The sequence below is a fragment of the Lytechinus pictus genome, chromosome 15 (genome assembly GCF_037042905.1).
Source record: "Lytechinus pictus isolate F3 Inbred chromosome 15, Lp3.0, whole genome shotgun sequence".
NCBI classification, from domain to species: Eukaryota; Metazoa; Echinodermata; class Echinoidea; order Temnopleuroida; family Toxopneustidae; genus Lytechinus; species Lytechinus pictus.
This window is the reverse complement of record NC_087259.1, coordinates 13,515,051-13,539,200: the sequence shown is the minus strand read 5'-3', so window position 1 is coordinate 13,539,200 and position 24,150 is coordinate 13,515,051. Positions and strand designations below refer to the sequence as shown.

At 37.2% G+C, this 24,150-nt stretch overlaps 1 protein-coding gene across 1 annotated transcript; it reads left to right on the top strand.

Annotated features, from left to right (window-relative positions):
- The first annotated feature begins 524 nt into the window (after positions 1-524).
- LOC129277304 (allograft inflammatory factor 1-like) lies at positions 525-14,493 on the top strand. The gene is made up of 6 exons (XM_064109996.1): positions 525-836; positions 4,829-4,954; positions 8,806-8,872; positions 9,544-9,585; positions 10,855-11,017; positions 12,785-14,493. The coding sequence occupies exons 1-6, from the start codon at positions 525-527 to the stop codon at positions 12,867-12,869; spliced, it is 795 nt and encodes a 264-aa protein (XP_063966066.1). The 3' UTR covers positions 12,870-14,493.
- Positions 14,494-24,150: the final 9,657 nt, after the last annotated feature.

Sequence of the window (24,150 nt, the reverse complement as noted above, 5' to 3'; positions counted from 1 at the left end):
GTACTCACTTTCGGTTTATTTTCATTTGGTCCAATGCCAATTCGTCCAATTGTCTACTGTCATTTGGTTTACCATCAGTTCGTCCAATATCCACATGGTCTAATTGCCATTTCGTCCACTCACTATTTCGTCTAATAACCAGTTGGTCCAATAGCAATTTAGTCCATATACCATTTGGTCCAATTAGACTAAGTGTTAATTGGGCAAAATGAATGAAAATTAAACGAATATTAGACCAACTGGTTATGAGACGTAATGGTCATAGACGAACTGGTGATTAGACGAAGTGATAATTGGATCAAATGGTTAATTGGACCAAATGGTTTTTAAACGAAATGTTAATGGACGGAATGGCATTAGACTAAATGAATTTGACCATGTGGTGAGTGGACGAGTTGGCAGTAGACGAATTGGCAATTTACCCTCACTGTCTTGCTACCTACATGTAAATAATATCGTATGGGCACATTTTTTTTATTGGCGTATTTGTGGGTTTAGTCACTGTTTTGGGGAACAACATTTAAATGAGAAATAGGGAAGGAAGAGTAGAAGTAGGAGAAGAAGAAGAAGGAGAAGAAGAACAAGGAGAAGAAGAAGAGGAAGGAGGAGGAGGAGGAGAAGAAGGAGAAGAAGAAGAAGGAGGAGAAGAAGAAGAAGGAGGAGGAGAAGGAGAAGGAGGAGCAGGAGACCAAGAAGAAGAAGGAGGAGGAGGAGGAGAACAAGGAGGAGAACAAGAAGAAGAAGAAGAAGGGAAAAAAAGAAGAAGAGGGAGAAGGAGAAGAGGAAGAAGGTGGAGGAGGGGGTTGAATGCAGACCACAGAGGAGGAGGAGGGGAAGTAGAAAAAGAGGAAATTATATGATATTATAAGAGAATCGTGTATATCTCTTTTTTTATTTAAATTTATATATCGTGATCCTATGCAGTGTACCGTCAGCTTATAAGTCATTTTCTTTAGTCATCCAATCACATTAATGATAGTCGGACTCGGTTATAATATTATATTCACATACCTTTGGATTATTCTCACATTTCACATTGTGAATATTCATAAAATAAATTAAAATGCTATGATTTTGCGATTTTATTTCGATAAAATTGCATTGTTCATGCTCTTGTTGACTTAATAATCACCCAATGATAATCACTTAAGCCTGTATTCCTAACTGGTTTAATTTAAACTCTGGTCTGAAGTTGTGGTGTAGCTATGGAAAGCCAATTGTTACACAAATCACTAACTGTAAAGGTTCGATTTATCAACTCATCTGTCACCCTGATATGTCATAGCTCTCTGGGAATAATAACTGGATTTGTTTTCCTTGCCATTATTGCATGATAAAATAGCGCTGTGAACATTAGAAACGTACGATGTTAACACAATTTTGGCATGTTTGGCTTTCCATAATTCTAGCACAGAGTTCGACCGTGGCCTATAAATTGAAACCGGATTTCAGAATACGACCCTATACATGTATACCTCGGAAAGAACAGCTACAAGGAACCATGGAGGTATCCCACAATGAAGTCCCCTTGCGTTAATGGAGGAACTTAGTTCAGGAAATCTTATTGCTGTAATCCGAGTATTGTCTTGCTTATCTTGGTATGATAATGCAGTATATATCTACCCAGTGTTATACAAGGAAACGATACGATAATCTATTATTGCATTCCCGGAGAATGTCGATTACTGATAACTTGGTTTCGAATGTGCTCAGGACCAAATGTCAATTGGTATAATGTTTCATTTTCATTTCAATTTTGGTTTCTATGTTTAGCGTGGTGAATCACATTTGAAGCCATGGAAAAGAGTACTCTGGGTTTTATTCAAGATCACCTGCTAAAGCTGTGTTATTGATTATTTGAAAAAAGTATTTCTTCCTCTCCTGTACCTCGATTCCCGGTCAACAAGATCATATTTTAAATTTTCAAATAAATGTTTTGTCATTAGAATAGGTAGACGTCAATTCCCATAACCCAGTTTCACATATTCCTTTCTCGATAATGATCAGCATCGACCGGGCATGGTGGCCCAGTGGTAGAGCGTCCGCCTCATGAACGGGAGGTCGTGGGTTCGACCCTCGTCCGAGTCATACCAAAGACGTGTAACAATGGGACCTTCTGCCTTCTCTCTATATAGGCGCTCAGCATTTAGATTGGAGAAGGGTAATAATAACATGTTATGTTATGCAGGGTCCGCTTGTCGAGCAGTTTGCTAAGTGAAGTGGCTACCCTGGGTAAATTATCGAGGGATGATTTGATACAATGACGTACAGATGGGGTGCCTTGGGGGCATCGGCCGCAAAAATTTTCACGACTGAACAAAATAAGAAAATGAAAGAAAAGGAGTGAAGTAGGGTATCATTTGCTGAATGTTATGTCAAAATCCATCACGGAATCATATTTTTTTATGAAAAGGTCAAAAGTTTTGCTAGGTCGCAGCTGTTTATAAATTTTGCCCAACTTCGCCATGTCTGCCCCCTATTATTATTATTTTTTTTTTGGGGGGGGGGGCTCATAATACGCCACATATTCGATATCCAAGTTAGATCAATTTTATTACTTTCTCTTTCTATTCAGTTTCAGAAACAAGTGCATGAATAATACCATTTGATATAGCGTTCGACAACTGAACTGGATATAACATGTACAGTAGGCCTATTATGAACATCCGTATGTTTTCACCTCCGGAATCATAACGGGCGGTTTCTTTATGTTGGGACAATTTCATATTTCATTTATCCTTCCTCATATCATGTAAACGTGACATCAACAACACGTGTGAATAATATTACAGATATTACACATCAACATTCAGGTTTTAGATCATTGTAATGTTAGCTTATGTTGCAAATAGCTATCATAAACCGAGAGAACGGAAATTAGAAACAAATCCATGTGTAGGCATGACTATGGAAAAAAATTGCAAAGACATAATCAATATGTAGATCAGGCATGTTCACCCCTTCATTTTAGTCATGACTACCACCACCACATTATCTATCAGTGAAAGTGCTACATTTTCCTGTTTTTTCCTTGGCACATCCGCTGTCCCGGATTTCCCTCTCGGGGAATATAATCGAATAAGATCTCAGACTGTTCGACAAAAATTTAAAGAGAGTGTTCAAGTTTGTTTTTACTTGAGTTCTATATATTTCATTTTGCTCTGAATAATTTCATCAATAGATAAAGAGATGAAGAATAAAATGAAACAGGGGCGGAACCAGGATTATCCACAAAAAAGGGGGGGGGGGCATTTTGACAGGATAATTTTGACAGGATGGGGATAGGGGAGGGGGAGGTCTTCACTACCAAAGTGAGGTCATTTAGTTCCGTATGCATGACATATTATTTCCCTAGAAATATTTTCGGTGCCTCTGAAGGGGGGGGGGCGTGGACGGGATGTGACCCGACCTGGATCCGCTACTGAAATGAATCAAAGTGAAAACGGAACAAATAAGTATACAACATCATTATTGGCGGATATAGGGGGAAACAGCGACCTGGGCAAGTGCGACATTTTGTCCCTCCCAGCAGTTTGCGCCAGAGATTAATAGTAAAATCGCATCTCCTTCTAATTTCTTTCACCATGTGGGATGAGTACCGAAAGCATTTTTTTTTCGCTGAATTTGTTTTTTCAAGTTTAAAGGACAAGTCCACCCCAACAAAAAGTTGATTTGAATAAAAGAGAAAAATCCAACAAGCATAACAATGAAAATTTCATCAAAATCGGATGTAAAATAAGAAAGTTATGACATTTTTAAGTTTCGCTTATTTTCACAAAACAGTTATATGCACTTTCTGGTCGGTATGCAAATGAGGAGACTGATGACGTCATTCACTCACTATTTCTTTTGTATTTTGTTATATGAAATATGAAACATTCTAATTTTCTCCTCATTGTCAAGGGAAACAACGATTAATTCCTCCCTGAACATGTGGATTTAGCATTGTTTAATACTATATGGTTCAGTCAAGCTGGTCCTTATTGTCGAATATGTAAAAAATGAAATATTGTATAATTCAAACAATAAAAAAAAATAGTGAGTGATGGACATCATCGACTGACCCATTTGCATGTCACTGAGTTGTGCATATTACTGTTTTGTGAAAAATAAGCGAACTTCAAAATGCCATAACTTTATTATTTTTACATCCGATTTTGATGAAATTTTCAGCGTTATGTTTGTTTGATTTTTCTATATTTATTCAAAACAACATTTTTCTTGAGTGGACTTGACCTTTAAAGATAAATACCGATGAGTTAGTACAGAATCCAATCAAAGGACCACTCAGATGTCTGTACGTATGAATATACGTAAAGAAAATGGAAAATATATGAAGTAATACCTTTAAAAAAACCTTAAAAAACTCGTTTGTCATATTAAGAGCATGTTGTTGCAATTTTGCTCTCTTTGTCTCGGAATATGGAGTCATTTATTGCACTGTTTGTCTGGTTTTCTTTCCCTTTTCCTTTCAAGGCCTTTATCAATTTCAAGCTATTTTGTCGATATATGTATATATATATATTTATGCGATATGTTTTATTAATTAAAAAAGATTATCAGGTATAATTATATTTCAATTACAATGTTAGAGTGTCCAGTATATATATGCATATGTTATTAATTAGGTCATTTATATATTGTTACGTTATGCTGAGAAAATATTATTGCACTTGTATATACTTTTGTTATTGGAATGTGGAAATAAATAAATCAAATCAAATTTATACTGTCCATCCATGAGCGAAACGAGCCACGTGGATAATAATAGGATTGGTTAATAAACATGATTCAACATTACTGATTAATAGACACATGTATAAATAAGCAAGGTGTAAGTCTATATAAATACACATTTAATCACAATTTTGTTTTCTATCTTCTCAATTTAGGTGGCAAGGACTGGGGAAAGGCGAAAGAACGACAAGAAGGACTTTTAGATTCAGAAATCGAGGTGAGGATGAACCCGACGGTCTCAATAACGTATATAGAAATGTATTGTCAAGTACCCTTCCAGACAAAGCACAACGAAGAGGCCTTTGTCCAGGGGCGGATCCAGCCTTCGCCAATAGGGGGGGGGGGGGCGGTAAGTTTTTTCAGCCATATTTTCCCCGATCGGCCGCTCGAAGTTGATTTTTGTCTCACCTGCAAAGCAGAGTGAGACTATAGGCGCTGCTTTTCCGACGGCGGCGGCGGCGTCAACACCAAATCTTAACCGAAGGTTAAGTTTTTTAAATGACAGCATAACTTAGAAAATATATGGACCTATAGTTGATGAAACTTGGACATAAGGTTGATCAAGTATTACTGAACATTCTGCCGGAGTTTCAAGTCACATGACCAAGGTCAAAGGTCATTTAGGGTCAAGGAACTTTGGCCAAGTTGGGGGTATCTGTTGAATTACCATCATAACTTTGGAAGTTTATGGATCTGATCCATGAAATTTGGCCATAAGAGTAATCAAGTATCACTTCACATCCTGTGCGAGTTTCAGGTCACATGACTAAGATCAAAGGTCATTTAAGGTCAAGGAACATTGGCCATGTTGGGGGTATTTGTTGAATAACCATCATAACTCTGTAAGTGTATGGATCTATATAGTTCATAAAACATAGACATAAGAGTAATCAAATATCACTGAACATCCCATGCGAGTTTCAGGTCACATGACCAAAGTCAAATGTCATTTTGGAGGTTATTAATAGATTGCTGTAATAACTTTCAAGTTTCAAAGTTTATAGATATAGTTTATAAAATATGGATATAGGGGTAATAAAGTATTACTGACAAGTCTTAGGTCGCATGATCAAGGTCAAGTGTCTTTTATTGTCAATGAACATAGTATTGTATCATCATATGAATGTTTTTTTTGTGAATAATTATTTTATAGTAGTTTTTCAAAGCCAGCACTGCTGCTATATTGAATCGCGCGATGCAGGTGAGACTGCCAGACAGAGGCGCTCCACTTGTTGTTTGTTTCTTTGAAGGGGTAGTCCTAATAGTCACTTCTTTGCTTTATTATTATAAATTAACATAAGTATATGATATAGGCTAATCTCAAGGGCCGTCTGCACCAGCCCGAGTTTTCAAATTAGCGATCTGAACAATCTCGAGATTATTTTTGATGGAGACGCAATTATCGCGCTAGCTCGTAGGATTAATCTCGAGATTGCAATCCCAAGTCAACTTGGGATTATTTGCAAAATAGTGCGCTATTTTACCAATTATCCCGCTAATTCGCAGGTGCAGACGCACTCGGGATTATTTATTCACGGCGTCAGACCATAATGCATCGATGCCTCGCTCGAGCAAGAATCGCTCTTCTTGCGGTAGTGGAGACGGGGTTTCTTGAATCTCGAGATTAATCGCGAAGAGGGCCGATCGGGCTAAAATCTCGAGATTGAGCTAACTCGGGCTGGTGCAGCACCGCCTTCATACGCCTTATTTAAATCGTGCGAGCGCGAAGGGCGAGCTAATTTTTTTTTATGTAGGCTCTATTTTGTTCTAAAAATTGAACATTCTGGGCAGTGGCGTAACAGGCGGGGGGGGGCAGGGGGGCAAGCTGCCCCCCCCCCCTGGCGGAGTTCACCGGGAAAATATTTAAAAAAACGGGAAAAATAAAAAAAGGGAGAAAGAAAGAAAGGGGAAACGAAAGATAAAAGAGGAAAGGGGGAAAGGAAAGGGAAAGGGAAAAGAAAACAAAGAAAAAAAACATAAAAAGGGAAAACGGAAAGAAAACGGGAAAAGGAAGGAAAGAAGAACATGTGAGAAAGAACAATTCGCCCCGATATACAAATACATTAGCATGATTAGTAAGACAGGGAAATAAATTAAAGATGACAAAAAGGCAAACAAAAGCGGGAAAAAGAAGTTAGAATGGAATGAGCCAAAATCTAAATTGGAAAATAAAGAAAAGGGACAAGATAACACAACCGGGCTGCATGCCGAGTATTGAAGATAACGAGCGGGAAGAAAGATGGATGGTATATAGCATTATGTCGTATGAAAGTCTATCATAAACTTGCTAAATCTCCAAAGGCTCTGTCCAAGAGTCAAGACCCCGTGCAGTGGGGACTCTTTATCTGTAACCTTTAAAGGGCTCTATAAGGGGCCCCTATATGGACCCTTCCTGCATTAAGCTTTGCGTTGGAGCAGTAGCGTAAGGGGGGGTCCACAGACAAGGGGAAATGCAAGAAAATAAAGGAGGCAGCGAAATATATATGACATGAAATTTGCATTGATGTAAAAATCTGCCACATAATTAGAATTTCATTTCAAAGGCCATTTTTCTTTCTGGCTCCCTTCGCTCGCTGATGACTTCTTACAAATTTTCCTACATTTGCTATGGTGTGCCCCCTCAAAATATTTGGATGATAACGGTACACAACTGCGTTGAATTTATGTGTTGTGTGAAAGCTATATAAATATACGTGCAATTTGATTAAAATTAGTGACAATCTGTAAGGTTTAAAATGGCTTTGATATCAAGAGGTTCCGGGGCTCCGCCCCGGACCCCACCCATAAAGCACTGTTGTATGGATGAGTTTGGACTATGGCCCTCATAAGTTCTACAACCAAACAAAAAAGGAGGAAGGAAAAAAAAAGAAAAAGTGATTTTTGTTTATCTCGCTCGCTGCTTCTTGCCACAAGCGCCATACTGGGCCCCTCGAGCATATAGAGCTTCGCCCTGATGCGCACAATCATAACAAAAATCCTGTTCACCGTGGCGTACAAAAAAAAGAGAGAGAAAAGGAAAGAGAGAAGGGTGAAATATGATATCTTTTTAACATTATGTCAAAATATATCACAAAATTGGATTTTTGCAATAAAATTCGCTCGCTCGCATTTATATACATTTTTTTGCCCAATACACCATATCGCCCCCTCAATTTTGTTTTCCTTATGACGCCATTGCCTGTTCCATGATATGACCGGGGGAGCGTTTCATCAACATTTTTGTCTGACAAGTTGTCAGATCTGACACCTTTCCTTGATTCTGATTGGCTGGGAGGCACTGTTACTATGGTAATTGTCGGATAAAACAAGACTTGTCGGATAAAACGACTGACAAGTCCTTTCATGAAACACTCCCCGGGAAATTTTTGGCTCTGGCCACCGACCCCTGTTATGCCCCTGATTCTGGGCAATGTTTTTTATCCTGAATTAGAAGCGCGAGCAAAAATTTTCAGTATACGTTTTGATCTGATAAAAAAGGGACTTGTTAAGGACTGCTTGCAGTTAGCCATGAAGACGTTACATATTTTAACAATCAAATAAAACTCGTCACCACGGACAAAAAAAAAGAACAGTGACTTTCAATATTGTGTGTGTCATTTTGCAACTTTAGAATTTTGACCTTGCCCCACATTTCAAGGCACTTTACCTCCATGTGAACCATAATCATATCATGTAGGGTATTATATTAAAGAGAATTAAATTATATATTCATTGGTATCAATCACACATTGATATTCACTAAAACCGAGGAGGGATTATCGATCAAAGTTAGATTTCCAAACTTTTTTTGAGGAGTTTATATGGTGGAAAGTAGCAGTTACACCAGGGAAGCCGATTCCAAACGGAGGAAAGTTATTACTTATTTTCAATGGCATGCAGTATCGATAGTTTGGAATCGGTTTCGTTGATATTACTGTCACTAAAAAAAAATCTTGTTACAGAAGGTTTTTTATTTGTATATGTTTATAATGAACATAGGAAAGTGACGATGTACATGGCATGTTATACTTGATGCCCTAACGTTGACTGCAATGGCTGAATATTTTTTTTATTGTTTTTTGTGTGTAGGCTATAATACAAGAAAATGATTACAAGGATGTCGAAGACCTAGAAGAGAAGTTACAATCGTTTAAAGGTAAAGTTATTGATTGAATGATTGATTTTTTTTAAAGCTGAACACGAAAGATTAAAGCATTGTTGCTCCGTTGTATCACGGAATAGGTGATAATGGTAAAAGTGGTATTAAACATGTAAGGAGAAGAAGAAGAAGAAAAAAAAAGAGGAGAATGAAGAGGAGCATAAAGAGAGGAAGGATAATAAGGAATAATAGCAGAATAAGGAATGGGAGCAAATATGAAGAGAAGTAAGATATAGTGATGATGATGGTGATGATGATGATGATAATGATGATGAGGATGAGGATGATGATGATGACGATGATGATGATGATGATGGTGGTGGTGGTGTTGATGTTAGTGGTGATGATGGTGGTGGTGGTGGTGGTAGCGGTGGTGGTGGTGGTGGTGGTGATGATGATGATGATGATGATGGTGATGATGATAATGGTGAGGATGATGGTGATGATGATGGTGATGACGATGGTATTGGTGGTGGTGATGATGATGATGGTGATGATGATGTTAGTATAGTGGTGAGGAAAGGGAGGTGATCATGATCATGAATGTAATCATGAATACTGAAAAGTCGAATTATAATTTCATCATTATTGATACCACTTATATTTTATGAACAATTATATAAACAAAATGTATTTTCATAATATCTAACTTATCATTTTATTTTCAGGAAAATTTATATTATACGATCTCGATTGCAACGGAGAACTCGGTAAGTATAATTTATTTCTATAACCCGCCCCCCCCCCCCCGCCCAGTACTGTAACCCAGGTCTGTTTATGTAGAGCATTTAGTTTCAATTGAGAACAACAAAATTTATTAACAAGAAATTTGTCAATGTAGGGGGTATTGCAAGAAAATGTTTTCAATCAATTGCATATTTACAAGTGATAATTCAAGTTAAATCAAAGCAAATTAGTTTTTTTTTTAATGCCTTTAGGGGAATACAAAGTACATTTACAGTCCACTTAGATATAATGATTGTATGTTAGAAGTATTGCTAAAGTTAGTAACGCTTACAGAATACTGGCCAATGTTTTATGTAATTTAGGAGCACACTTTACCACGACAAATGTATTTAGCTTATGAATAAATGATAAATTGATAATTCTGATGTGGATTTAAAAGTCATGAAGGCCTACAGATAAAGGCCTCCAGCGATTAGCATTATCATCGCTCCGTAACGACTTGCTCGAAGCTCGTCTAATGCCAATTCGTCCAATTGCCAACTCGTCTACTATCATTTGGTCTACCATCAGTTCGTCCACTCACCACATAATCTGCTTTCATTTAGTCTAATGCCATTCCATCTAATAGCCAGTTGGTCCAATAGCCATGTAGTTCACATATACCATGTGGTCTAATTAAACTAAAGTGCTAATTGAACAAAATGAATAAAAGAAATGGGTATTAGACCAATTGGTTATTAGACGAAATGGTAATAGACGAACAGACGAAGTGATGATTGGACCAAATGGTTGTAAGACGAAATGTTGATGGACGGAATGGCATTAGACTTAAAGAAGGTAGACCATGTGGTGAGTGGACGAGTTGGCAGTGGACGAATTGGCAATTTATCGCTCTTTACAATAAATGAATTTCAACAGGAAAGTTATTTTTTCTCTCCCAATGCGCCTATGAGGGAACGAAAGAGTTTCGGTTTGGCGAGCCTTTCCTGTCTGTCAAAGCGCTTTTCGCTGGACCATAGGGGGCGACATGGTGTGACCGACCTATTATTACACTTATTACTTTTTTTCCCATTATATCTGACAGTTACCATAGTAAGTTACTATGGTAACTGTCAGATAAAATTATTAACTTCTCAGCCAATCAAAACCAAGGAAAGTTGTCGGACAACAAAAGATTATTGATGAAACTCTCTCCAGACCTTATTTTTTGGTCACCAATCGAGCACTTTACCCCCCCAAAAAAACATGAACAATAATCTATTATATCTCCTTTGTTGGTTTTATTTTCATAGATGATAATGATGTGTCGCATATGATGGAGAAATTAGGGCAGCCCAAGAACCAAATCGAGATCAGGAAGATGATCAAAGAAATCGACCTCAACAATAGTGGGACCATCAACTTCCGGGAGTTCGTTACAATGATGCTAGGTAAAAAGAGCAGCATCATGAGAGTGTAAGTGAACCCCTGATTTTTCGATTCATCACCCTCTCATTCTATCACCGATGATTTAAGTCATCTTTCACATCCCTCTTTGAACGGACAGGACGTGGTAACCTGTAAGATGTAATAATATTACTGTCAGCGTTGACTAAATTCAAGATGGTTGATTGACCTAGAATCACTGGCCTATCACTGCTGGCTGTCACTATAGCAACTGTCAGAGGATGACTATTTTTGGTGCATCAATTGTTTAGCAACAGACCTATCCCGTTCATGATTACAAAAAAATATTTCACGTTAGAATGTCCATTTTTCAGATAGGAATATAAAATATTTTCAGCTCGCGCTTCGCGCTCGCATTGTTTGATTGTCGAGGTGGGTTTTGCCTTCACTAGTCAATGCAAACAGTCCTTAACAGCCCCGTCTCAGGCTAGTATATATAAAATTTCAGCTCGCGCTTTGTGCTCGCATTATTTTTTAAAAGTTAGATACACATCTTTTTCATGATCACAAACATTGCTCAAAATGTTGAAATTTCAGGACAAAATACATGAAATTTCTAAAACTTGTGCTCGCGCTTAGCGCTCGCATTACTTAATGAGCTACAGTTATCTTGTTTATAAGAATGTAGCTAAGAAGTAACTGTTACTTAAAACCTCAGTATTTAGTTAGGACTACCCCTTCAAAGAAACCAACAAAAACCAACTGTTAGCAGCCGATCGGTGAAAATGTGGCTGAGAATATCCCCCCTTCCTCCTATTGTCGAAGCAGGATCCGCCCCGATTTTCATTTCTTTCTTTTCCCCCCTTTTTTCTTGGTGGTTAAAAGTTTGGAGGGGTCCTTGGGCCTAAGCCCCCGCCCCGTACGCCAGTTCCCTCTTCATTTCCATCTGTGTTCATTTCTCTCCATTTCCCCTTACCTCTTGCCTATTCCCAAGGAATACTTGGGAGAACCACGCATGTCATCATCGCTGTCATTTCTGCGATTAGTCATCCGCCAATCTGGTTACCATGGCGATGAAAGCAACGCACATGTAGAGTATGATCTCGAATTAGTCACCCGTCTTGTGTTTCCTGCCTGTCCAGTGCTGTGACGAGGTCCCCGCGCAGAACGGGAACGTGGAAGTTCCTTTTTTGCGGGAAACCCCGGCGTTTCTCCTCCACTACCTACTTCTATGGCCTTGCTTGCATAACAATGTGATCATCAGCTTAAGAATGAATCCCTTGAAACCAGTTGAAAACAACAAAAAGGAGACAGATAAAAGAAACTGCTTGATGGCAGATTGAGAAAAATTGAATGAATAATACGTTATGAGCATTTGGATATTGCTGAGATCACTAATGCTGTGTAGAAACGGTCCCTGGTTATACATCTTAACAGTTATTATGAATTAGTAGGCTTGAAGAAAATTAAACCACGCGTACCATTGAACATTTCATCAAAACTGGGTGTGAACTGAAAAATTTCAGAGACATTTATCTTAAACATACTATTACATTTGGATTCAAATCTGTGTTCATGATATTAACAAATGATTTTTTATTGAATAATGACAATACTGAAAAAATGCTCAACGAGTCCAATCATGCATTTTATTAGGAAATATTAAACCATAATATGTTTGTATGATTATTGTAATCACCTCCGTCATCTTTATACGCATAACTTTTTAAATGTCGTCATTTTCTTATTTTACATCCGATATCGACGAAATTTGAACATTTTGCTTATTCGTTTTTTTAATAATAATGTTTTTTTTCCCTTCCGTTTCTTCCTCAGGATTCTAATGTTTGAAGAAAAGAACAAGCCCAAGGAGAAACCAACAGGCCTACCTCCCAAGAAATCCTTCGCAGATCTTCCGTGAAACTCACCCCAAACCAACAAAATATGCAATTCATTTTGGTTATATTTTATTTAATATTCGAAATCGTTGGCTGTATCGCTTCTGTACAAATCTCGGGATGTATATAGGGGCATGTTGAATTTTGGATACAGCGAAATGGAATACTGTGTTTTATGTTTATTGTTCCGGTCAAATGGCCAAATTTTTACCTTAAAAGTAAATCAGTGTGAATTGATAACATACTAAAACCAAATAATCAACTCCTTTTGAAGTTTTTAGAAAACAGCTTTTATAGTACATTGCATATTTTAGTAAACTGTTATTTTATTTACTTTATAGTACTTAGTTAATTTTAATGGCAATCCTTCACGATAGATTTTTATCACCATTACTTATTTATCATTTAAATTACAAAAAGTCCCTAAATTATGATAAAATTATCTTTCTATATTAATTTCACATCGATTTGGTAAGACAATTTTATCAATTGATTAATTTACCATCTGATCTACTTTCATATCACAGGGTCAGAGAAGTAATTTTTTTTTCATAATGAAGATCATCAGTTGAATATATTTATGAACAAAGTTATAATATATGTATAGATGATTCGTGCTTGAATAGCTTGTTAAATAGTCGCTTGTACGTACTGTATACATTATGCATATATTTGCCTGATTTATGTGTACAATTGGCATTCATGAATGAAGTATGTTTTTTAACAGCGAAAAAATGGGTCAATTCGATAATACCTTGGTTTTTAACAAACCGAATATTAATGTGTTCTCCTTGGGTACAACGTAAAAATGAGGCTCATTTTAACCGTATATTTCATGGCGTTTGTGATCTTATTTAATAATTGTTGTCATTTGAAATAATGAGGTTTACTTTTTGAAGACTTAGATTATGATGAAATAACGTTTTAGAAAATGTAATACAGTGGCCGTGGAACGAAGGGGGGGGGGGGGGTTCGACCCCCGCTATTTTCAGTAACGTTGTACCAAAACATGTAAATGACCATCAAATTTGATTTTATTCATGTTCAGCCCACGCTTCAAAAGTCGTTCCGCGGCCTCTGCAATACTGTACGCGCAAACAAGTGGTTTTGACTCTCATTTCAATCAGAAAGTTACGAGTTCGAAGCCAATGCTAAAGCTGAAAATTGATTTCCGTTGTGCTGCATTCCACCTACATTCCTACATACAAATGGTATCAATTTCTTGTTTTGTTTACATTGTATGGGGTCAATGTGTGCACAAGAAGACGAAACATCGGTCGTCAAAGACATAATGCCCACATTCCATCCCCACCCCCCCCCCCTCCGTCGTATGTCCGTTGAAAACCAGGAAGGTGAGATATATACATTTTCTTCATTCTATTCAACAACCCCACCCTACCATTTTCATTCGTTTATTCTGCAAAAGATGTTTGCGTGAATTATGTCCTCCTTGTTCTGATTACCTGTAAATTGTATTTTTCGTCTCATGTTGTATAGCAATAAGACTGGGTATATCAACTTCAGTATTTTGATTAGATATCATGCCTATTCGTTTTTATGCTCGGTCTGTGAGACTCACAGTTGTAATCATATTCACCTTTATCATGGGGTATGTGAAAAATAGATAATCATTGTATTTGTTAACAATATTGTTTTATTTCAATTGTTTGGTGTTTATTGCTCTAGGTGTTCTGTTCGTGTAAAAATGATGCTTGGCTGTGGTGATGGTAACGCACGGAAGCTTGAAAGTGCAGTCTACTTGACGAGTGAGCGAGATATGTTATTTTCCCCAGGTCATAGTAAAAGTCTTATGTCGACTTATCAACTTTGCCGTGGTCGACATGGTGCCAATTATGTTGCCATAACGATTAATAAGAACTTACATGTCGCCATGACAACATAATATATCTTGGCAAGTCGACTTCTTAAAAAGTTATGTATGGCTATGTCGACACAATTTCTTTTAAGTCGACAACTTGATATTTTATGTTGCCTTGTCAGCATAGGCATATTACTTCTTTAAGAAGTCGACTTGGAAAGATATCCAATGATTCCATAATGACAAGTATCTTTGAAGATATTGACATGGCTACATAGGACCGTATGTCTCCATATCAACTTCTATAGGTAATTAATTAGTCGAAGAGATTAGGTTATTAGTCGACTTGACAATATTAACTATCTGACCTTCTTGTCGAGTACATGTAGATGGCACACTGGTGTAATACTTAGCGGTATCAACATGTTGATTTACAGTATTGCAATGAATGTGATGCCTGAGGAAGTATAATTTATGCTTTGGGAGTATTGATGACTAATATTATGAGGGTAAGAAAAGGCGCCGAGGAGGGTTAAAGAGAAAAACGTTTAAAATGAGACGAAGAAGAAGGAGAAGAAAATTAAATAAGAGATGACGACACGATGAGGATCAGGATGAGCATAAAGATGATGATAATGATGATGACGATTAATGATGACGGCGATGGTGATGATTATGATGATGATGATAATGACGATGATGACGGCGATGGTGATAATTATGATCATGTTGATGATGATGACGATTAATGATGATGGCGATGGTGATGATGACGACGATTAATGATGACGGCGATGGTGATGATGATCATGGGCGTCAATCCAAACTTGAGCATGGGGGGACACAATAGCAACATGCAAGCATGTCACTTTTATAGGTATACTTTCCAGATCCATTACACTTTCGTCATACTCCACCGCTACATGTACCGTATGTCACAGGGGCGGATCCAGCCTTCGCCAATAGGGGGGCCCGGAATTTTTTTTCACCCACATTTTCCCCGATCGGCCGCTTGAAGTTAATTTTTGTTTGTTTCTTTGAAGGGGTAATATATCTATGTATATAATATCATACGCCTTATTTAAAAAGTGCGAGCATTTTGTTTATTTTATGTATTTTGTTTTAAAATTCAAACATTTTGGGCAATGTTTATGATCCTAAACGAGATGTGTATCTAACTAAATAATTGCTGCGAGCGCGAAGCGCGAGCAGAAATTTTTAATATACGTTTTCATCTGATAAAAAAGGATCTGTTACCGGCAGCTTGTTAGCCATGAAGACGTTACATAATTATTTCAACTATCAAATAATGCGAAGTGCGAGCTGAAAATTTTGACATTTTTACCTGAAGAATGAAAAAGGTTAAGTATATAGCTAAATAATTAATGCGAGCGCGAAGCGCGAGCTGAAAAATTCGAGATTCAAACCTAAAAGTTGGACACTCTATTCATATTTTGTAAATCATGGACATGATGAGTAATTGGAAATCGGCTTCATACATTAATAATGCGAGCGCAAAGCGCGAGCACAAATTGTTTTATTTATTTTTGATATACGCTTTGATCTGATCTGTTAACGGCTGCGTGTTAGCCATGATGACGTTACATATTTTAACTACCAAATAGAGCGCGAAGCGCAAGCTGGAAATTTTGAAATTTCTACCTCCAGAATGGAAATTCTAAGCACTTTTTGTAATCGTGAAAAGGACAAGTATATAACTAAACAATTGATATTCTGGACACTCTATTCATGATTTGTAAATCATAAAAATGAGTAATTGGAAATTTTCCTACATTAATAATGCGAGCGCAAAGCGCGAGCAGACAATTTTTATATTGTGATCTGAAACTGGATAATGATTTAAATAGAGAACAAGCTGTGTATCTAAATAAACGCGTGTTTCAGATTTCGACCTAGAACATGTAGAATTAGGGTTATTTAAATACATTTCTTATCATGAAAATCAATAAAGCGAGCGCAAAGCGCGAGCTAAAAATATATGATATTCCGCTCTGAAAAGGGTCAATTTAAGCTCTGTTTTTCAAGCACTTTGTGGGAAAATTGTGAGGTGGATATGGATCACAGTTAAAAAGAGCTGATAAGTTTCATTATTATTACTTTGAGTTTTGACATAGGACCGGGACATTATGTCATCATATGAAAATGACGACTATCTTCCTATTTCTCTTCCTAAGCATGAGAGCGCGAAATCTCTTAATATTATGACCTGAAAACTGGACATTTAAAGCATTTTTGTAATTATGAATAAGATGCATGAGTTGATATATTTCAACAATCACTGCGAGCGGAAATCGCGAGCCGAAATTTCTGATAAACTGCATGTGATCAAATGGGGATTTTAAGTAGTTTGTTTTAGAATTAATATTGAGATAAACATAACTCACCAATCAAAATGCGAGCATGCAGCGCTAGCTGATACGTTTTCACAATCTGACCTAAATAGGGATATTTTGATAACTTTATGGAATACAGGAAAATAATAGGTACCTGACAAGTCAAATTTTGCGAGCGCGCAGCGCAAGCAGAAAATGTTAATATTCAGACCATAAAACAAACATTTTTACAGAAAATCAAATTTGCAAATAAAAAAAAATAATGAAAGTTAAATTTTCGAGCTGAAATATGTTTTGTATATTGACTTCAAGATTTGATATTTAAGCTCCATATTGAGCAAGATATGTAAATCACCTAAAAGGCGATGCGAGCGCGAAGCGCGAGCAAACATTTTATATCCCGGCATGAAATATTTTTTATTATTACTTTCCAAGTCTTCCCCTTATCTTATTCACTCGTCTTCCTCCCTTTATGTTTACCTTTCTTTTTTTCTCCTCTCTTTTCCCTCTCTTCTTCTCTTTTTTCTTTCCCTTTTCTTTCTTTTTTTTTTGCTCCGCCAATAGGGGGGGGGGGGGGGGGGCGGGCCCCCCTGGATCCGCCTATGCTGTCATGCCGTGCATACCAACATGAAAAAAAACCCACAACGCACGTGCGGGTCTCCATGTGGGTGCTCGCGTGTACCCCGGCGTCGTGCCTACAGGAAAGGCTCATAGACGGCTAGCTGCGCTGCTTTTGAATGCGAATTTACCCACCGTTAATTGCATCGAAAAGTTACATGACAGTTGTTTTTTTCTTTATATTTTATTAAGGGGAATCAACTCTCATTTCCCTGAGAAGGTTAAGGTATGCACATATTCCCCCCTTCTTTTGTGACAAAAACATGGGGGGACATTTGATATTGTCTCCCCCCTGAAAAAATCATGGGGGGACACGTCCCCCCGTCCCCCACCGATTGACGCCCATGATGATGATGGTGATGATGATGATAATGACGATGATGACGGCGATGGTGATGATTATGATCATGTTGATGATGATGACGATTAATGATGATGGCGATGGTGATGATCATGGTGATGATGATGATGATGACGATTAATGATGATGGCGATGGTGGTGATCATGATCATGGTAAAATGTCCGGGGCAGTGCAACAATGGAAGTTCGCGGTAACCTATATGACTTCTCGTGTAATGAAAAAAAAAACAGAAAATGAAGAAATTCAGATAAAAATACGATAAAAAAAAGGTAATTCCAAAAGGTGATGACGTGGTTCTGTCTAGAGTCTTATGTAATCATCTTCTGGCGCCTTTGCCCTCTCAAAATACATTGACACTTCTCTTAATAAAAAAAAGAAATGTTTGAATGAAGGAATTGACTCCAGAGTCTTTTTGTTCGATATACATGATTTTGTTTGTTAACTTTAAAAACTACTGATTACTAGTATTTCACCAAGTCACTTCTGCAGACCTGCGTGCGTAGAGAGATGGCGGTATGACAATTGACGAATTCGATATGATTGCCCCTTTCAAAAACGATTAATTCAAATTCCATATTAAAGGACATAGTTTCCTTCTTTTGCTCTATCATCTGTATCGTATAGATGGTAGAGTAGAAGAAGGAAATAAAGTAATAAAAACAAAAAGGAACGAAGAAAGGGGAAAGGATGAACATTCAAAACGAATGACAGAAAGAAAAAAATAAAAATGTAGAAATGAACTGAAATAAATACAAGTAAAAACCCAAGAAACAAAGAATGGAAGGAGGGAAAAGGAAAACAAATAAAGAAAGAGGGACAGACTAAAAAGCAAAAGAAAGGTCAATAAAAAGTGAGAGTAATGATTAAAAAAAAACTCAAAGACATGAATGAATAAACAAAACGAAGAAAGAAAATTGATGGAGAAAAAAATCAAACAAATAAACAAAGAGGGAGAGACAGAAAGAAACATATGAACGAATTAATTTAGCAGAAAAATTTAACAAAAATGGAAAGAAAAAAATTAACGAACTTAATCATATTAAAACTGAATTTAAAAACATTTCATTTTTTTATATTTTACTCTATAATTATATTAAAAACAAAATTGCCTATCGTTCCAAGATATAACTCTATTTAATACAAACCAACTCAATTTCAGGGTGGAGTTCTCTCTCCCTTGATAAAACTATTGAAATTAATAGATCACACTGCCTCACTTTTCTTTTTTCTTTTTTATAATTTACATCTAAAAGCGAGTTCCCGAAGACCTGCTATTTGAGAAACTGCTTTAACATGAAAAGCAAGTATTTTGCTTTGCGGTTTTGTCTTATATAGTGCTGTCATTCCTTATTTGCTCAGTATACGTGAAGTCCAACAACTCTTTGTTGATATAGTAGCAATAATCCGAGCGAGTTTCTGGGGTCAAACTGAAGCTAAAACCATTTTCCAATCTTCATTTTTATCAAGCATGATTTTTCAAAGAGCTTGCAATTTGATTAATAAGCGACAACAAAGAAGTCATCAATTACCCCAGTTAATAATAGAAGACCCAAATCTTGAGTGATGAACAAGAAAAAAAAAGAGGGTCGAGTTTTAGGAGGAGCGCAATCTAGTTGTCAAATGAAAATAATGATTTTTTTTTTAACAGAAAATCCCGCCGAAATGGACTGGGAATAAAAAAAAAACTCAACGAGGCGTGCAAATTAACAAGCCAAACCGAACCGTATCGAAGGGAAGAGGATTTTGTTATAGAGAATCTTGCGACGAAGAGATACGAAATTGTTTATAGTATAAAGAATTGGGTTTCTTATGAAAACTTCGTGATTAAGTACTTCCCCAGAAGTATTTAAACTATTCTTTCTTTTCAGTTTGTTCTTCTTCTCCTGGGAAAGATAAAACACACATTTAATGGATTCGATGCATCCAGGTCAATTTTAATACATTTTCTCATTGGTAAATCAGGAACAGTATCTTATTGAGATCGCCCCCCCCCTTAAAGTGAGCTTTATTTCAGCTACAGTTTGCAGGTTGTTATTGGTATTATGTCATTTCAATTACATCTGGTTTTTCCGAGTCATCAATTCATCTCTATGACCTCATGAGGCCATTTAACAACTTTTCCTTCCGGGAAATGAATTTCGATTGAAAGAATGTCTGTATCTGGGCTAAATCTCGATGCCAGTTTGTTATTTAAAGTACAATTCGTGAACAAGCTTCAAATACGATTGACTTGATTAATGTAGAGTTTGAATATAATGGTAGACGATGGTTATGGTTGTTAAAAGAATATAAATGCTTACCATGAATCGCGTTCGTTCTGAAAATTCAACTTATTTTAAGCTTCTAAGTACTTGATAATACGACCCCCTCCTGAAACATATCCCCAACATGCCTTTGGAAAATTGTTAACAATTTGCCTCTGAAGGCTCAAAAGGGGAATTGTTCAATTGTTTTATTGGTTCTAATAACTTTACCAAGACAGTCAATGTTGAGTATCTTTCTAAACATACAGAAATATTACAGTTTATGTGCAATAAATCACTCTTATTTTCCATTTTCCTTCAATAAGTTTTTGTTTGTATTTCAGTTATCCATTTGCTCTTTATTTTCGTTTGTGCAGGAGGCCATTCGTGTTGAGTTTGTGGTCACTAGGGTAGCATCAAATATTCAAATTAAAAACGCGTGTCCCGCTAGGTCATGGTCACCTTAATACCGCGTTGGGTCACAAAGCAATGTAGTTTTGATTATAGTTCAATGAAATGGCCGAAATACAATTATTTCTAGAAAATTCTACTCGATAGGGTCCCTTGATAGGGGAGATTGATAAGAATTCTTGGAAAAGAAAGACCTAGGGCAAGAGGCCAAATTATTTTCCCAAAACGTTGACCAATCGACTTTGCGGGATGTGGTTCAATGAACTGAGCTAACTATAGTATACATAATTCTCGTCATTTCTATTCGGTTTAAATCAATGATTCAGATTCTTCAGGTCCGGTTAATAATTCCAAAAAAGGATTTTTTATATCTGTTATGTCGAAGACCAGCTCACTTGGTCATGTTGGTGTTTGCCCTGGAAGGAGATATGTTTGGCTTCAATGATTGAGTCTGATTGAGTGGTTGCTTTGCCAAGGGATAGAAAATTCAAGATCCACAAAAGTTGCCAACGTTTATATCCCTTTGCTGCACGGACAATAGCTTTTTTTTTTATTGGTGGGATAATAGACTTTAACCCGTATGTAGCAGATCACACATAAGTGTTAACCCAAAGAGGAGTTAGGCATTGTGTTTATCGATTGAGCAAATGTGTACTTTAATCGGAAGTTGGAGAAAAGGCAGAGTAGGTGTGGAGTCCAACAAAAGTCAACCGTTCGGAAGTTTCTAGGAGGATGCGTGAGGATTAGATCGAAAACAATCGCAATGCATAACGCAGAGCTGTAGGCTTGTAGACGTCTTCATCGAAACACCTGTATTGTTTTTGTTTCTTCTTCGGAAAGGTCCGAGTCAACTGGCAGACGCATTGCCGGTGCACTTGGTCTCTTTACTTTTGAGACAAACTTATTAGGAATTTGTAGAGATAGGAATAAATCACCAACATGTCTGCCAAGGTAATAGTGATCTGTATGTTGTTGGGTATACTCAGCGAGGTTGGTTCGGTGGCTCACGGACGCCTCAAGAACAAGGGTGTGCAAGCCAGGAGCTGCGTGGTGTCCGACTTCCAAGTTCAAGAAAACTTCAACATCCAGCAGGTAAGAAGCAGATCTGTTTCATTTTTCATATGTCTTACTTTTTAGATATACCTGTATTGTTTGATTGGATTTGCTTATCATTTGGAAGAGTGGTTTAAAATCAGAAGTAGCTAAATTATAGTGGCGTTCTGGGAGGGGGTGCGGTGCCAAGCTAGGGTATCGTGGATGTAGCTGTAACAATTTGTAAAAAGTGAATCCGGGGCTTATGTAACACGCTCCCAGTGTATTCAAAGATCGACCTGGAGGATGCAAAAAGAGAGAGGGAGAGAGAGAGGGGGTGGGGGGTGGGGGAGAAACGAAAAGAGAGAGGGGGCAAGTACGTCATCCAACTTGAAAGAAGCACCATCGTACCTTATATACGATCTTTTGGGCACGAGGCAGTTCTTCATCCTCCTCAAAAGTCCAAAAACGGGCCAGCAGCTCAGTAACTCAGTTGCGTGTATCTAAGAAACAATCACCCGGGGAAGAATGACCTGATTTTCTTGTTTTTAAAGGGTGCAACTTCCACTTGATTCGCCTTTAAAATCAAACAATAACACGACGGAGTGTTCTATAATAATCCACCGATTGTCCAGGGCCATAAAACCAAAGCATGCTGTTAATTGGTTTGACTCATTTGTCAACTCTAAACCGTCCTTGCATCTTTGACGAAAGTTAACATCATTTGTGCTAAAAATTGTTTGTCTCTTTTGAACTGCGAGGTGACCCCTTTCATCTGACATAGATAGTTATTTTTGCAGCATTGTTGTTATAATACAGAACTAGGTTATCATCACAATTGATCAACGATAATGACAGATGAACGTCATTTTGACACGGTCAGTAGTGACTTAATTACAGTGGTGCCCAATGATACAGGTTTAAATTGCGCTGGAAAGAGGGTAAAGTTTATGTCAATCCAAAGACTTTTAATTTTCAAAATTTGAATTCACTGTCAGTTAAAACGAAAAGGAGTCGCAGTGGTGGATCTAGGGGTAGTTTGGGGTTTATCCCCCGGTCCTTGGCATGGTCCTGAGAAGCGGGGGGTGCTGCGTGTATTATCTTTCATAGGCAGCACTCCATGAATTCTGGTATGGTGTTAAAAAATGGAGAAATGTAACCAAAATGACCTATGTTTTTTGTGAAAAGCTTTTTTTTTGTTTTTTTTTGTTTTGTTTGCTTGTCAGCTTTCTCCGGACAGAAATAAGCTCTATTTTGTAGTGAAAACTTTTTTTGCTTGTTAAATTCACATCAACACCCCAGTAAAAAATCGTTCGCAGGGCCCTGGTCCTTGGTTTCCCATGAAAAAAGGAGAGGGTCAAACTCCAACACGAGATTTACGCCAGAGCTTTTACAATCTTCACTGCATATGAACATGATAAACTACAAATATGTTTACAATCTTTACTGTACAACCATGATAACTCACATTATGTTTACAAAGTTCACCGTATAATCATGATAATTTACAATAATTATGTTTACAATCTTTAATGTTCATAACAACTGATTACAAACCATGTGTTCTACAAAGTAGGCTTGAGGAAAGATTCCATAAATAATGTATAAAAAATAAGAATTTATATAGTTAGTTTCCATTTCTATTGATTTTTTAGTGTACTGCCTCGTATGATAATTGTGTTCTAAATCATAAAAAAGGGGCTGTGGAACAGGGGAGGGGGCTGGGTAGTCTTCAGTCCCCATTTTTTTTCAAAAACCGTGTACAAAGACGTAAAAATGACCATCTGATTGTGATTTCTTTTGGGCATAGTCACCCCCCCCCCACGTTCTAAACCGTTCCGCAGCTCCTGTGAAATACAGGACGCGGAACAAAATTGCTGAAAACGGGACTGTCCTTTAAAATCCGGGACGTCTAGTCTCCCTGGTTAGAATGGTCTTTCCTTTGTAAAATGAAATAATTACTGTACTTCGAGAGAGGGCGTAAAACTTGTTAAAAACACAAAAGAATCAGTCAATAAAAAAGTGATATTAACAGTACACTGAGTCTTAATTTTGTATAATTCATTTCACTTGTGCCTTAAACAATATTTTAGTCAGAGCTTAAGACAGACGTCTTCATATATATTTTATTGAAAGAGCTTAAGTCTGACCTCAATAAAGAAAGTAAATTTGCGGATGGGTTTACGGATTGACTGGAATAAACAAAAAAGGGAGTAAATCTCACGAATAACTCGATCAAACATGTCAAATGTAAATACCGACATCGGGTGAATAGACAAAATTCGCACAACAGTGTAGGTTTCAGAGTTTAGGACTGAAAATGTGATCATTAAAAGGGTTCCACGTGATTCAAAATCATTAAAGGTCAAGTCCACCTCAGAAAAATGTTGATTTGAATCAATAGAGAAAAATCAGACAAGCATAATGCTAAACATTTCATCCAAATCGGATGTAAAATAAGAAAG

What these genes read in the sequence shown, in the direction of transcription:
- LOC129277304 (XM_064109996.1), top strand. Translation starts at nt 525, where the DNA reads ATGAGAAATAGGGAAGGAAGAGTAGAAGTAGGAGAAGAAGAAGAAGGA. An exon ending in ACAGAGGAGGAGGAGGGGAA is followed by an intron (nt 837 to 4,828) that starts GTAGAAAAAGAG and finishes TGTATAAATAAG; the next exon opens with CAAGGTGTAAGTCTATATAA. An exon ending in GAAGTTACAATCGTTTAAAG is followed by an intron (nt 8,873 to 9,543) that starts GTAAAGTTATTG and finishes TTTTATTTTCAG; the next exon opens with GAAAATTTATATTATACGAT.